At 36.5% G+C, this 14,841-nt stretch overlaps 1 protein-coding gene across 1 annotated transcript in view; it reads right to left on the bottom strand.

Moving 5' to 3' along the window:
* LOC127637680 (liprin-alpha-2-like) overlaps positions 1-14,841 on the bottom strand; it is a 68,047-nt gene that overhangs the window by 17,233 nt on the left and 35,973 nt on the right. The window contains exons 19-21 of the mRNA XM_052118868.1: positions 7,753-7,834; positions 6,076-6,276; positions 496-558 (exon numbers count right to left, since the gene is read on the bottom strand). Coding sequence (XP_051974828.1) covers positions 496-558; positions 6,076-6,276; positions 7,753-7,834 — 346 coding nt within the window. The remainder of the gene's footprint in view (positions 1-495; positions 559-6,075; positions 6,277-7,752; positions 7,835-14,841) is intronic.

Genomic DNA, 14,841 nt, shown 5'->3' with positions numbered 1-14,841 from the left:
CCATAGGCTGAAAAATAGTCCCATCTGGACTTGTTTTGTACATCAAATAGCATTAAGAGGCCTTTTCTCCATCATTTCATCACGGACACAGCAGCGCTTGTGTGTGTATGTGTGTAGTGAAGTGAGTGTCAATGTAATGACTCCGTGCGGACACCTTACAAAAGTTCTGCCTTTCTAACAAGTGTTTATGCTGGTTTATGCTGTATTAACAGTAAATGGATTAATCGCGATTAAGAAAAATGAACGTGTGAAACCGTTTAAATTAATGGCATGCGTTAACTCGTTAATTTTGACAGCTGTAATATAAATGAAAATGTATTAGTGTAGACATGGCCATATTCTTCAAGGCCTATTGACCCAAAGTTTATCAAGTTTATCAAGGTCCTCCACTATATACTTACTCAAGTCATATAGAACTAGGGATTGCATTGAGACACAGCCAATGATATGAAAACAGGAAGAGAAGAGAGACTGGAGGAGGACATTTTGACTGACCGTTTTGGAGGGGGCAGCAAGGGTCTCCATTTCCTCATGGGTTACCCACACATTACCCGACGGCTATGTGGGCGGCAGCAAATCCAACAGGAAGGGCAAGCAGTGTTAAAGAAGAAGAGCAGCAGCACTGTAAGCCAATAGTGTTACAGCATCACAGTCAGATCATTAGCAAGACCTGCCCACTGAGGCAAAGGCCTGAGACAGCACAAACACACAGAGCATTCATCCCATTTATAGGACGGGAACTGCTGCAGGGGAAAACACCATTGCAACATGCTACATGAGCTGATGCCTGATGTAGTTAGTAGAATGACTGTTGAGTATAGATATACAAATAATTGACAATAAGAACTTTGATAAGCCACAGTTTGTTGTACTGCTGGGATGGGAATGTGTCAGTCTGTGAAAGTGTGATTACACAATATCATAACAGCTCAGCTGTTGCAGATGATGCCAAACACAATTACCATGACAACAGAAAATCATAAAGCTGCAGTTGGGTAGAAATTAGATGAAACGGAGAATATAGCACTATTCGAAAGTTAAAATAGTTTTCCATTTCATAGGATGTCATGTCACGTATTGATTCGAAGGGGATTGGCATCTCTGTTGTTATTACTAAGGTTGAAAGGTTGTGTGCTTTGAATAAGTGCATTCATTTCAAATTATTTATTTATCTAATACATGTATCACATGGGTGCTTCTTTATCTGAAGGCATTTTACTGTCTCAGAGGTTGATTTTTATTAAAACCATTTTAGCTTTTTTTTTCTTTTTGTTGATTGTTTCATTAAAACTGAATTGCAAACTTTTTTACCTGGCCATCACCATTTAGTTTTGGTACTTTTTCAATGGCTTTTATGTATTGATTTGACTGCTTCAGCCTTGTCCCACACCACAACTTTTTCTCTTTTCTGTTTTTCTTTTCTGATCCAAATCATTTTCGAAAACTTTTCTGTTAATGAATAAAACTTCTATATGAAAATAAAAATTATTACATGTTTAAAGCTATGATAACCTGAACAAAGTATTAAATAAACAAACCATTTCAAATTTATTGTGTCAAAATTATTCTATCAACTTTTCAGATTTAACGTCTGTCCCACAGTCCTGCCAACAGTTTTGCCCCAAATAATATTGTTAATAATATTGTTAAAGAACACAACAAAAATGTCAGTAAAAAGCTTGGTTGAGATTAAAAATGAAACAAGTTATACTGAAAGAAAACAGAGAAATCAAGGTAAATATTAACATGTCCAATCGAGTTTTGATTTTGGCAAGTTACATAAAAAGTGTAAAAATATCATTTAATTGTGTGTATTTAGGATACATAATAAGTACGATATGAAATTAGCCATAGCAAGACAAAGGACGTGCACGTTTTATTCCAAAAGGGTAAAAAGTTAAAAAAGTCCCTTCCATCTGCGTCAATACCACACGGAATTCTGTTAAACACAATACAGGATATGACATGTGGTGGAAACTCTGTTATTATTGTTAACGAAAACTAAATGAAAATATTTGTGTTAACTGAAATAAAAATAAAAACTGAAATTATTGTAAAAAATTGAAACTAAACTAAAATGCATTTACATAACACCAAAACGAACTAAAATAAACAAAAATGACCTTGAATTAAGATTTTGATTCACAATCGGGCAAAGTGGGACACTTTTGGAAACTTTTCTTGGCACTTTTAATGATGGTTAAAATGCCACATAACCTGACATTATGTCTTTATAGAAAGCTTAGGATGTCTTCTACCTTATTGAAAAGTAAAAAAATGAAGAAATACTTAATATAACGGGATATAATGGGAAGAAGAACCTTTGAAGACCCTCTTTTGAACAAGTCCCATATTTTTTAAGGAAGTATTGGTTAATTGGGACAGAGAAAAAATTATTCTATAGAAAATATCTACAAATTATTTGGAATACATTTTTACATTTTCTTACACACTTTTACATCATAAATCATCATATGTTCCAATTACAAACATTAAGTCAACTTTTACTTTTTTATTATCTTGAAAAGGTTTAACTCAAATTTCTGTCATTTTCTTTACCATTGTTTTTCTGACCGGTGGTCATAAAATGTGCTCTGCCACACATCCCGATTCGTTTAGTTATGATTTTTAACCATTTAAGAAAAACATATGAATACAAAGGGGATCAAGCTTAACTATTCCACTTTACCATCTTCACACTATATTATACAATTTGTTACATTTACAATCCACCTTAATTAAAACTGTAAATGCCTCTAGATGGAGGTAACACAAGACAGCCCAGAGAAATGAAATGACATTAGACATTTTAAACAATATCAGTAAATGCTTCAGCTTAAACTAAAAAGTAAATTAATTCAAACTAAAAAACACTGAGAAAACAAAAACTAAACTAATGCTAACAAAGGCCCCATGTCCACCTGATATAAAGAAGCGTTTCTGGTGATCCGATCACATGTGGTCAGCCCTAAATACAGGTCTAAACGGGGTCTAAAACGTTTTGTGATCCAATCACAGAAACCACATACGAATGTGGTCAAAAACCAGGGTTGGGAGGGTTACTTTATAATGTAATCCAATACAGATTACTTATTACTTAACAATAAATGTAATCAGTAACAATCCAATTACATTAATATGAAAGTAATGTAATCAGTATACTTTTAATTACTTTTGGATTACCACAAGGGCAAATATGTAAATAAAGTCAAGATAAAACCAACATGATCTCTAAAACTTTGAATGATGCCTTGAATGCAAATAGACCATGTTTGAGTCATATTATGAGTACTGTTATATCTAAGGAAAAAAACACGTACACTGCACCCTACTAAGAAAACAGAAAATGAGCTGTTAATGTAGAACAAGAAATCAGGAGAGTTCTCTGTCTGCTACAGAAAAGATCATTTCTCATAAAGCAAATCTGATCAGAACAGATGCACTGAAGTATGTCTCTTGACTAACATTACATTAAATCTGACAGGATATACCTCAGATTCAAAAACACTGCAAAGTGTAATTCTACCATGTATTGCAGCTAGTGTGTATAGGCAATTGTAATTTGCAATAGGGGCGGCTGTGGCTCAGGTGGTAGAGCGGGTTGGCTGCCAATCACAGGGTTGGTGGTTCGAATCCCGGCCCACATGATTCCTCATGCCGAAGTGTCCTTGGGCAAGACACTGAACCCAAGGTTCAGTGTCTTGAAGTTGCTCCCAATGGCAGGCTAGCAACTTGCATGGCAGCTCTGCCTCCATTGGTGTATGAATGTGTGAATGTGTTACAGTGTAAATGCTTTGAATACCGTTAAGGTTAAAAAAGCTCTATATAAGTGCAGACCATTTACCATTATTGTCATAATTAAATGCTGGAGAGAGTCAAACATCTCCAGCTAACAGTTTGTGTTTCTGTTTAAAGGGGAAAAAAACATTTAGATTCCAAAAAGGAAACAAAATGTAGTTTTAAGAATGGATTAACGTCTTGATACACAAACGACCGCACGCGGTAGTGACGTCACTCTGCTTACATTTAATATATCATTTACCGTCTATAAATGTAATTAATGTTAACAAATTATGCATCTTGTCAAAGGTCTAAGGGTTCAACATTGATATCCGATCTCTGTTTCATGATAGCAATGCTCCAGAAACAGGAATTTAGTTATTTGTGCCAGGAGAACAAATGAAAACATGCAATATCAAAACGGGACTTCATACCTTTTTAACGAAAACGCGATCGCCAGATGAATCCAGTTCACCACACTTTCAATTACTCATTCCCAATTACTATAAGTATTGAACATGTTACATTTGCCAGAATGTCTCCCTCACCCAGACATATGAACAGTTCTCAACAATAATTCATTAAAATCAGATAAATTCTTCATTGAACTTCCTTTCCTAAGAACTTAAAACACTTTTTCAATTAATTTGGCATTTATGTGTACAATTTGGATTTGTTAATAATGATCAGGGATGCAAATTCATGAGAGGTCAAAAAGGTCTTAGATTGATTTGTGTATTGTTGTATTCAAAACTTTTTTCTTAACTGATGAATGCTTAAGTACCGTTCATCTGGGAGAGGGGTCATTTTTTCAGCTTCAGTTTGGAATGGAACAACATACAGGATGTCCTGGCTAATATAGTAGTTCACATTTGCAACGATGCAAACCAGGGGATTTCTATGCCCCATGATGCGCAAATAGTGTTAGCATTGGTACCTATTCCTGCTCCCACCAAATGATGAGGGCCACGGATTTCTTTGAGCACTAAAGTTAACTCATTTTAAAACATTTTAATATTAACGAATTTTAGCTAACCTAGCTAATGTGATTTCTGTGTGGCTCTTACCTTCATATTCTCACATCCTTTGTATTATGAGAGCATCTTCACAGCTGGAAGGCATAAATTCTACTGAACTTTAATGTTGTTTCAACTTTCTCTTTTAAAGAACAAATCATGTTGAAATTTCTTCAATGCCATCGTGATGAAGCAGCTCTGTGGCTGAGAGCAGACTGCTGTTATTTACATATGTGACTGTAGGAGGCGCTCCTGACTCAAGTGAGTCATGAGAGAGAACCCGAAGAGAATGCACATCTAAACATCTCTCACTCTAAACAAACAGCTGTCTGGATCACTTTATGTCAGGAAAATTCACTATTTCTATTGTCAGAAATTAAAATTTGTAATCCTGACAGTAATCTCAATATTTTGAAAATGTAATCTGATTACAGTGTTTTTATGTAACTGTAATGGATTACATTTACCTAATTTTTGTATCATGATTACCTAATTCTGTTACAAATAATCTGTAAATCTCCAAGCCTGTCATAAACGCATGTCCACATCACTTCTGAGGTGTAAACGGTAATCCTACCTGAATGCGCCCCGACCGCAGCGAAGCACCACCCCTCACCTGTCAATCAACTGCTGCACTAAAATAACAGTTTAAACTATGCCGTTTACAAGCGGCTTTAAAAAAATAACCATGCGAAACATAAAAAAATAAAAAGCGGATACATACACAATCACGAGAGCTTCACGGATCTTCTTTACTGCGTCTGATATCAACACAGATGACAAGCACGAACACCTGAAGCTCCATTGTTATCCACTAAAATAACGGATAATTCAGCTTGACACGTCTTTTCAAGACATCTTTGTCTTTTCTGTCTTTGTTGTGCTTTAATATCATGCAGTAACACACTGACATAGCAATTGACGTCATCATGAAACAGAGACCCTCCCCTCCAAATCCAAACACAAGTGGCCACAGGAGACATATTTGTGAGACCAGGTGTAAACTGTGACGTGTCTCACCTGACTACATGTGATCGGATCACCCTAAAACATGTGTAAATGGGGTCATAGCGTAAAAACTAACGAAAAATAAACTAAATTGAAATGACAAATTAAATATACAATTTGAGAGTGAAATATTTTTAACAAAATCTCAGTCTAAATGCATAATGAAGGTGCACCAGGAAGTTAGATTTAAGCACAATGAGAACATTATTAGGAACACTTACAGTTCACCAATAATTGTCTCTTTGCCAAAGGTGTATGTGTCTGTACTCACAGTTCTAGATGTAGGGGGCGCTGAGGGGCTGGTGAGTGAGACCATCTCCTGTATGGCCAGGCGTAGTTTGAGGCGGTGCAGCGGGTTACTGATGCCGATCTCTCTCTGAATCTCAGTGTCCGACAGGGCCGACATAATAGCACCGCTTTTCACATTGGCACGACATGCTGCCACATACCATGCTGGCATCCCCAGCCACAGCTATAGACACAAACATAATCATAGTAGCATACTTAAGAACAAGAACACATTAAAAAGTAAAGAGATGTTCATACATCAAAAGATGTTTTTAGGTTTTAAAGATGAAGTTTAATTTCTTCATCACTAGCATCACAAAACAAATTTGCCAAAATAATGACTCTTTTCAAACAGGTTTCCAGAACACTCCTCATCGTCTGCCATTGGTCACCGAAAAGATACTTCTGCCCATAACTAACTCTGGTTAACATGGAAGAAACTTTTACTGCCTGGTTAGGATACAGTGGTAGAGCAGCAGACACTTTCGAAGGACTTTGGTGTCATTTTAATGTGTTTACCATGTTTATTTGAGTCAATGCCTCTTATATTGCAAATATACATACACTGATCAGCCACAACATTAAAACCACCTGCCTAATATTGTGTAGATCCTCACTGTGCTGCCAAAACAGCACTAACCCGCATCTCAGAATAGCATTCTGAGATTATATTCTTCTCACCACAGTTGTGCAGAGCGGTTATCTGAGTTACCGTAGACGTTGTCAGTTCGAACCAAGTGTGCCGCACAAGCCCTCAAAAGTGAAGCCAAAACGTCTCGATCGCCCCCGGTGACTGGTCCTAGTATAGGTCATAAACCCCGCCTCCCCATGTTATTCAACGGGACGTGAGACCAACTAAACAATTAAATTACACTTCACATATCTTTTTTCCAAAGATAGTTTCTGTAATTTACTGTAGTTTCAAGTGTTTGTTTTCAAAATAATTTTGTTTTTAGTTAGTTATCTGATGCTATAAAAACGGTGCTGTGACATCATGATTGACAGCTGTGATTGACAGGTTCTCTGAGCGAAGTGGTCACTGAAGCACCAACTGACTTTTTTTCGGGATCTTCGGAGGACTGAGGAGATTGGAGCTTTAAATTTAATATCTAAATTTCTATAATTAATTATTTCACACCGTCATAAGTCAAAAGTCAAAAGTGCAGGGGCGTGTGCTTGCGATTGATTCAGCGAGAGTAAGGGCGGGGCCTTGATTTTGCGGCTTTACTTCCTGCTCACTACTGCGCAGGTCTGGTCCCGAAATCGCAACTGCGCAGACTCAAGTCCCAAGATGTCAGCGCCATATCGGGACACTGGCGATTTCAGTTCTCACCAATGGAAAAGAGCGAAGGGGCGTCGTCCATCTTTTTTTACAGTCTATGGTTCGAACCAGTCTGGCCATTCTCTATTAACTTCTCTCATCAACAAGGCATTTCCATCTAACTAACTAATGAACAAAGTCTACGGTAACTCAGATAACCGTTCTGTACAATTGTGGTGAGAAGAATAGCACCTCAGAATGCTATTCAGAGTTGCAGGTTAGCGTTGTTTTGTCAGCATGAGGGGGACCTACACAATATTAGGCAGGTGGTATTAATGTTGTGGCTTATCAGTGTATATGGGAACATTTTTAAGTTCAGACACTGTGAGAGCCCCCCACCTCCAACCACGCAACAACCGTAGGACCGTCCCACTGAGCGAAGGGTAACCCTTTTCTTCTTGCTTCTTCCAACAACTCATGTCTAGAGAGAGACAGAGAGAGAGAGGGCGAGAACGTAAGGTAGGTAAGTAAAAAAATTCAGCCCCATTTAGAGATAATCAAATGAACAAACAGAGAGAGATGTAGAGATAGAATGTGAGATGCATTATCTGTCTCTGCCAGGTTTCCTGTCCTTTAATGGCCACTATCTGTTTATCACCAGAACAACATGTAACTTTAATGCATCACGTTTTATACCATTCCCAATGCTGCTTCCCATGTCAAATGCTTTTTCATGCAATCTTTGTAAATAAGCAATGCTGAAAGTAATAAACTACAGTTTGTTAATTACATCTTTCTGAAACTGTATTTATGGTCTGTCTCGTCTCTCAAACTAAGTTTGGGTTTCTGGTTTTGAATCAAAGACGAGGTTGGGGTGGAACAAAACGAAGGAAAGAAACTAAGGAAGAAAAGCATGCTGAGACTTAGGAACTCTCTGTAAACTTACTTCGTAGATAAAGACATTGTGAAATTTCCTTGCTGTGCCTTGATCCTCACCTTTAAATTTGAGATTGTGTTCAGAGCTTCTGAAATCTGAATGCTACGACTTGGGAAAACAGGAATTTGTTTTCTTTTGAACGTCTGTGTTTTCTTTATAAATATTTCTGCTTTAAGACATACCTGCTATCATAAACTCTGATCAAACACGTTCCACTTGGAAATATGTCTGACTATTCCCAAGGTTGCCTCTTTGTCGTTTAGCAACTTTACAGGTGCTACAAGTCTTTTAACTTAGACTGTTCTCCACAGTATTCCAATAGATCTTTCCTAATGTCGGGATGTCAAAAAGAAAGAGACTTGTCTCCCAAGTATCCATCGTCTTCCAACCTTCTGTAACCAATTTATAGAACTGTCCTATATTTTAAGGCCATTTTGCTATGAAGTAAAGGTGAATTGTTCATGGTTGATGAATGTTGTGGTGGACTTTAAGGCAGAGACAGTGTTGGATGTTCCTCCCTCAGAGCAGCTTCACCATCCACATGTTTGCGGTCTTAAATAAGGACACTTTGATGGACTGTTGTGTACAGTTAAACATGCTGTAATGAGTGTTTATAGTTCTATCCGCAAAAATAAATCCTATAACTCGCAAAAGCGCAAACTTTTCATCTGAAATGGTGCCGTGCTGGAGTCTGTGTTCTACTAGGGTATCACATGTCCACAGACTTGAGATTGGAATAACGGTGTATCTATGTCATATGGCTGGTATCGCCAAGCAACTTGCGATGCATTATTCATGATGTCATGATTCAATATAGTTCAAGGAATTATAATATTATAATTTGAACACAATTGAGAGACCCTGCAAGGTTCAGTTTCAAATTCTCTCATGCCTTATAGAAACAGTTCTAAAATGGAGACAAAATAAATACATTTCCATTTTGCTATGCTTATGAGCGGAGTTTCAATTGAACAAAGCTATGTTAGCACACTATACCGACTCTTCAGGTCAATTGTAACACTTGATGACACCATTGTTAATTTGCTGCATTGTTGCTTTTTATAGTAGGGCTTATAATCAAATGATGATAGTTTACAAGGTATTTTTGTTTTGATATTCAGAAGGAAGGTGGTATGATTAACCAATAACTATGAAGCAACAGTTTAAATTTATTAATAAAGGCAGACACTGCAAATTTTTCAATTATACTATCATGAGCTAAAATTTTAATGCTAATTATTTGCATTTTTTGCAATTATTAACCCTAATCTTCATTTATAAATCAGAATGTAAAATATTTTAATAATAATAATAATAATAAATATAGCTGCAAGCAGCTATGACGGGCCCAAGCACCATGGGTACATTTCCACCCGGTGGCTTTCTGAAAAAATTGCAAGGTGGACACATGCATTTGGCATTTTACATTATTCTAAATTTGTTTTGAAACAATTTGGGTAAATGTAAGAGGACTATTTTAAAGTCTGTTGTAAAAGCCACACTTCCTGCTGAAAGGTGTTGGCGCTATGAAATCCATGTGATTAGCCCCCAAGACTAAACATGCATCTCAATTTTGATCTAAATCACACATGGCACACAGAAGATATGAGACACTTCCTTTTCCGCATTTTCCGCCATTAATTTAATGCCTCGCCATGGCAACACCATTCGATATATAAAATCTGTATCTTCAATATCTTGGCATAATGTTGTCTAAATGGGGTGAATTACCTAGGAGAAGTATTTAAAAGTTCAGAGCCTGCATTTTCAGAAAATCCAAAATGGCTGACTTCCTATTGGGTGGAGGTAATTACTTTGAGCATGAAAGTTGTTCGGCTTTAGGAGAACTATATATGTACCGATTTTTGTGACTGTCCCCCTTACATGCCCAATTTCAAGGGGGTGCAACAGAGTCCTAACTATGTTAATAATATAAAGAACTCTAAATTCACTCTCAACAAAGGTGCAAAAAAGTGTCTCTCTGCACCACTGCCTGTGATTGTGCAAAATAATCTCACATGTTACTTAAATTTACAGTTTTAAAAGGTAATTTTGGTCTGGTTCCAACTGTACGCTGGTCTTTAGAGTTTTTTTTATTTACACGTCCTATTTACATTACTAAACTGGTGAAGTTGATATGAAAAAAAAAAAATAGATCAGTAAAATAGGGCTGTCGATTTGATGTGTTAATTCAGAGCGATTAATTACAGACGTGATTAATTATAGACACATAGACGCGTCGTTAGAAAATCCCTTATATTAAGTCTACCTTGGACAGAATGGCAAATTCAATTGCAAAATGGATTGCTGTAGATTGCAGACAAATATTGAAATAAGCGATTAATTATGATTAATTTGATTAATTAATCAGCATGTCATGTAATTCATTTGATTAAGAATTTGAATTGATTGACATCCCTGAAATAAAAACTATCAATAGAGGGATCTTAATTACCTTAAAAAACACAATATTGTGAGAAAAAATATTGCAATCCTAGTTTTATAAAAACTTATTTTAGCATCCAAAGTAATTTAATTCAGCTTTTTTAAGCTGGGCTGTACCACTAATGCATATAGCAAATAAGGCTACATCCACATTAATTTGGATATATTTGAAAATTGCGTTTTCGTTTTTCGAAACGCTCTCCATCCACACCGTCAGTTTTGAGCATTTTCCAAATGGTGCTTGTCCAAACTGAAACGTGTAAAAATGCTTAAATCCCCTTAATGCAAATCCAAAAAAAAAAAAAAAAAAAAAAAATAAAAAAATCGCCTTTCCATGTATGTTTTAAAATGCATTTGTCCTTGTGTTCCGTCGCCAGACAGCAATTCCGGGTAAACTTCCTGTCACCTTTGAAGGAATGCAATTCGAAGGTTGTACAAAGTAACATTTATCTTTAACAACGCAATAAAAGTGAATACCAGGCACAACAACGCAGCTACAACATGGGCCGCCATCTTGATTGTTTTGGGTTGAATGTATCACATGACTGCATCTCATGACAACAAATACAGTCATCGCTTTACTACAACGTGAAGATGGCATTTTCAAATGTATCCACTTGGGAGAGTGTTTTTGAAAAGCTCTGTTTTCCTTGGACAAAAACGCAGCCTCAGTGTGGACTGAAGGCCAAAACATAGAAAAAAAGATGTGTTTACAAACTAAAACATATTAGTGTGGACGTAGCCTAAAGCTGTCAACTTACTAAACAAAATTTAACAAAAAAAAATAATAATTCCAGTCTGACTGACTAGCTTTTATGCAATTTCTGGGAGATAGGGTGCACAGATTTGCACAAGTCCACTGGGAAACAAAGTTGATTTTGCATTTCACTAATTTCTTCAGCCAATCACAAACCAACACTACAGTCCAATTATTTGAATGAGTTTATTTCCCATGCCGGTTTATTATTGTGGTATGTTTTAGATAATCCCACCTCTAAATGACACGCGTGTCAGTCAAGCGGTCTCATCCTGTCTAAATGGGCGGTTAATGGCTAGAATCAAACATCACGTTAGTTAATCAATATTACGCAAATTAAATACTGTCATGTTTTACTTTAAATTTTTTTCCCAAAAATGGCTGATGGGTGGGGAGTTTTCCAAGAACAGAACCATACCACCACCACCACCAACAGATTGCTTTAAATCGTCTATAAGTCAATAAAACTGTTCATTTAACAGAAGTTGCCTGATTGACATAAGGGTACAAAGCTGACCAGAATTTATACCAATTTTCAAACGTTTAGCTATGTGAGACGAGTTGTTCCTGGTTTAAGATGTTTTGTACAGCCCAGAACCATCTTTTCTGCAGTAGAAACACATGGAATGGGGCCGGATTGGGCTTTGGCTCCAGCACAAGTGGCAAACCATTCAGTCACAGAAAAATGTAGGTTACTGTATGTAAAGGCAATAAGGCCTCTATGGTGGTGATGTTGTGACTCTCCTCATCTTTACATGTTGGATTGAATATGTTCAGGTTGTGTATGAGTGTATGAGTGACTTCTTCTGAACATACTGTAGCTTTGGAGGGAGAGAAACAGTTATGATAGAAAAGAAAAAGAAAATCAATGAGTTGACAGTCCATAACCAGAGATTTGACCTGGTTATTGAGTACAGCACACACATAAATACACAAGAGGAGAAAGGACCGGCATGGCAGAACAAGAACAGGTCGCTGTAAAGGCACACATTCTCTCTCCAGGCATATATGCATCGTCAATAGAACTGCAGAGGGGAAAATCACATTTACAATCAAATGATAGAGAAGGCAGAGACAGGGGTCTCGAGATGGACATAGAGGAAATGCATCGGACCCCCCTGAAGATAGACACACACTTTAGGAACATGGACTACAGACATGACAGAGCATCGACAGTGGATAATGCAGCAAAGTCTCTGCAACACAAAACTAAACTTACCCGCTGATACAGAGTCAGATGAGGAGAAAGAGAGAGAGAGAGAGAAAATAAAAAAGACAGAGAAAGCGATGGGAGACAAAATTAAATGCTTGTTATTGAGCATACTGTATGTAGACTTTACCAAACATTTTAGCTTTACGTGCACAAACACAACTCATTCTGAGAATTATACTTGTATGGTGCAGAGCATGGCTTTTTGCAGTTTTAGGTTGACCAGTTTTAGGGTCACACTTGAACCAATCTACATTTCTTTCAAAGTTTATTCATACAGCATGCAGAAAGAGTGACTATGCAGTGGAAACTCTCGTCACATGGCATCACAATGGAAGAAACCAAAACAAGCCAAATTACATGAAACATCACATTCAACCAATAGCAATAAGCCAAAGAAACGTGATACAGCAAGCACTTCAACAATATGCTTTAAAGGCATCAATGTATCAAATTATGCAGCAAGCTCCAAATCCTGCTATAAAGAGCAGAGCATAGGTCTGGTGTTGACATACAGTAAAACAAATGGCAATCATACAAATTCAGAAAATTGCTTTTTTTTAACAGTAAACCACATTGTGAAAACAGGCAACATAACAAACATGTAGGAAAAGGGGAAAAGTCCTTCTTAATTGCATTACAATTATGCATATCATAAATGCAAATCTGTTGAATATAAAAGTACTTTCAAATTAAATTTACATACAACACTGGTCTATATGCAGAAACTAAAACTACACAATTAGTGTTTGGAAATGGCAACTGAATTTACAAACAGTTCCAGAACATAATGTTGAATAATGTCATCAACTAACCATAGCGAAAGACCACTTGTATTGCGTCTTCAAGGATTACTTTTTTGTTCTAGACTTTTAAGCATTTCAGGAAACTCCCACCACTATCAAACTTCAGTTTTGAGCGATCAGAAACTTTTTTCCCTCATTCCCTCATGGAGTTTTGAACCCTGGTTCTCACACATTTGTTTTTGCATTTTTGAGTTGGATTTACTTAACATATATATGTAGCATATGTGCATCGTGCTTTTTAAGTAAATACAACTTATGGTCATTTTATGTCAGCATAACCTTTCTTCGATTTGCAACACAAATGTATCAGTTCATTCAACTTAAAAAGGGGTATGTCACATCAATACGATTTAACAACTAATTGCACGTTGTTTCAAATTAATGTTCTCATTTCTGTACTTGATCGTTTGAGTTAGGAGTATTTAAAATCTGAATTGTATGGATTTGTAAGACAAAGAAGTCACAATTAGTCTTTACTTTAATTAAATTAATTAGTAATTACTTTAGGTATCACTCTCAGTTCATCTTATAATTAATATTGTTTTGTTGTACGCACTAATGCAAATTAAGTAAAGCTATGCACGTTTCTGAGTAGATGCTATTTATTTTCAAAGGTTGTTCAGCCAAATAATCGTTTTTTTTAGTTTTTTTCAGTTTATGTTTTGAAAATTATTTTTATGTGGCTCGTATCACAGCAGTCTCACGGTGAAATGAACACTAGAGGTGCTAAAACAACAATTACTTTTATTCGCTTTCACACAAATCATGAGTGATTATCAGTTCATAAACACTTACCTTTCACCATATTCCTCACACAATGTTCGCATGACATCGAAACACTTTTACTAGGCAATACAGTACATCTGAACCTTTGCATTACATAACCAACTACATTTACAAGCTTGTTAGAGTGTGATCAAATTGCCCAGTAACTTTTCTCATAAAAGTTGCACTTGCAATGCAAAAGAGCGGGATACGAGTCTAGAAAGATCACGCGAGTGGACAAGTGAGCCAAAAATGTCACATTGGCTTTTTATGACTCTTTGGGTTAGGTTTAAGTTTACGGTTTTAGGTACGGATGTTGGTTTTGCTGATTTAAAACTCGATTAAGCATCAAAACCTCATTTGTTTGGGAGAAAACTGAACCCGCTTTTAGCACCACACAGTGGACATTTCCCCTTGGAACTGCTGTGATGCGTGTAAGGAACCACAAGGAATCGAAGAAAAACACATTTGTTTATATGGCATTCATATTTCAATGATGTCACAATATGTCGACTGAGGTTTCATTCATACATCACAATGCAGTGAGTTTTATCAGTATTTGTCATAA

Source organism: Xyrauchen texanus, chromosome 45 (assembly GCF_025860055.1).
Source record: "Xyrauchen texanus isolate HMW12.3.18 chromosome 45, RBS_HiC_50CHRs, whole genome shotgun sequence".
NCBI classification, from domain to species: Eukaryota; Metazoa; Chordata; class Actinopteri; order Cypriniformes; family Catostomidae; genus Xyrauchen; species Xyrauchen texanus.
This window is presented reverse-complemented; position numbering and strand designations above follow the sequence as displayed.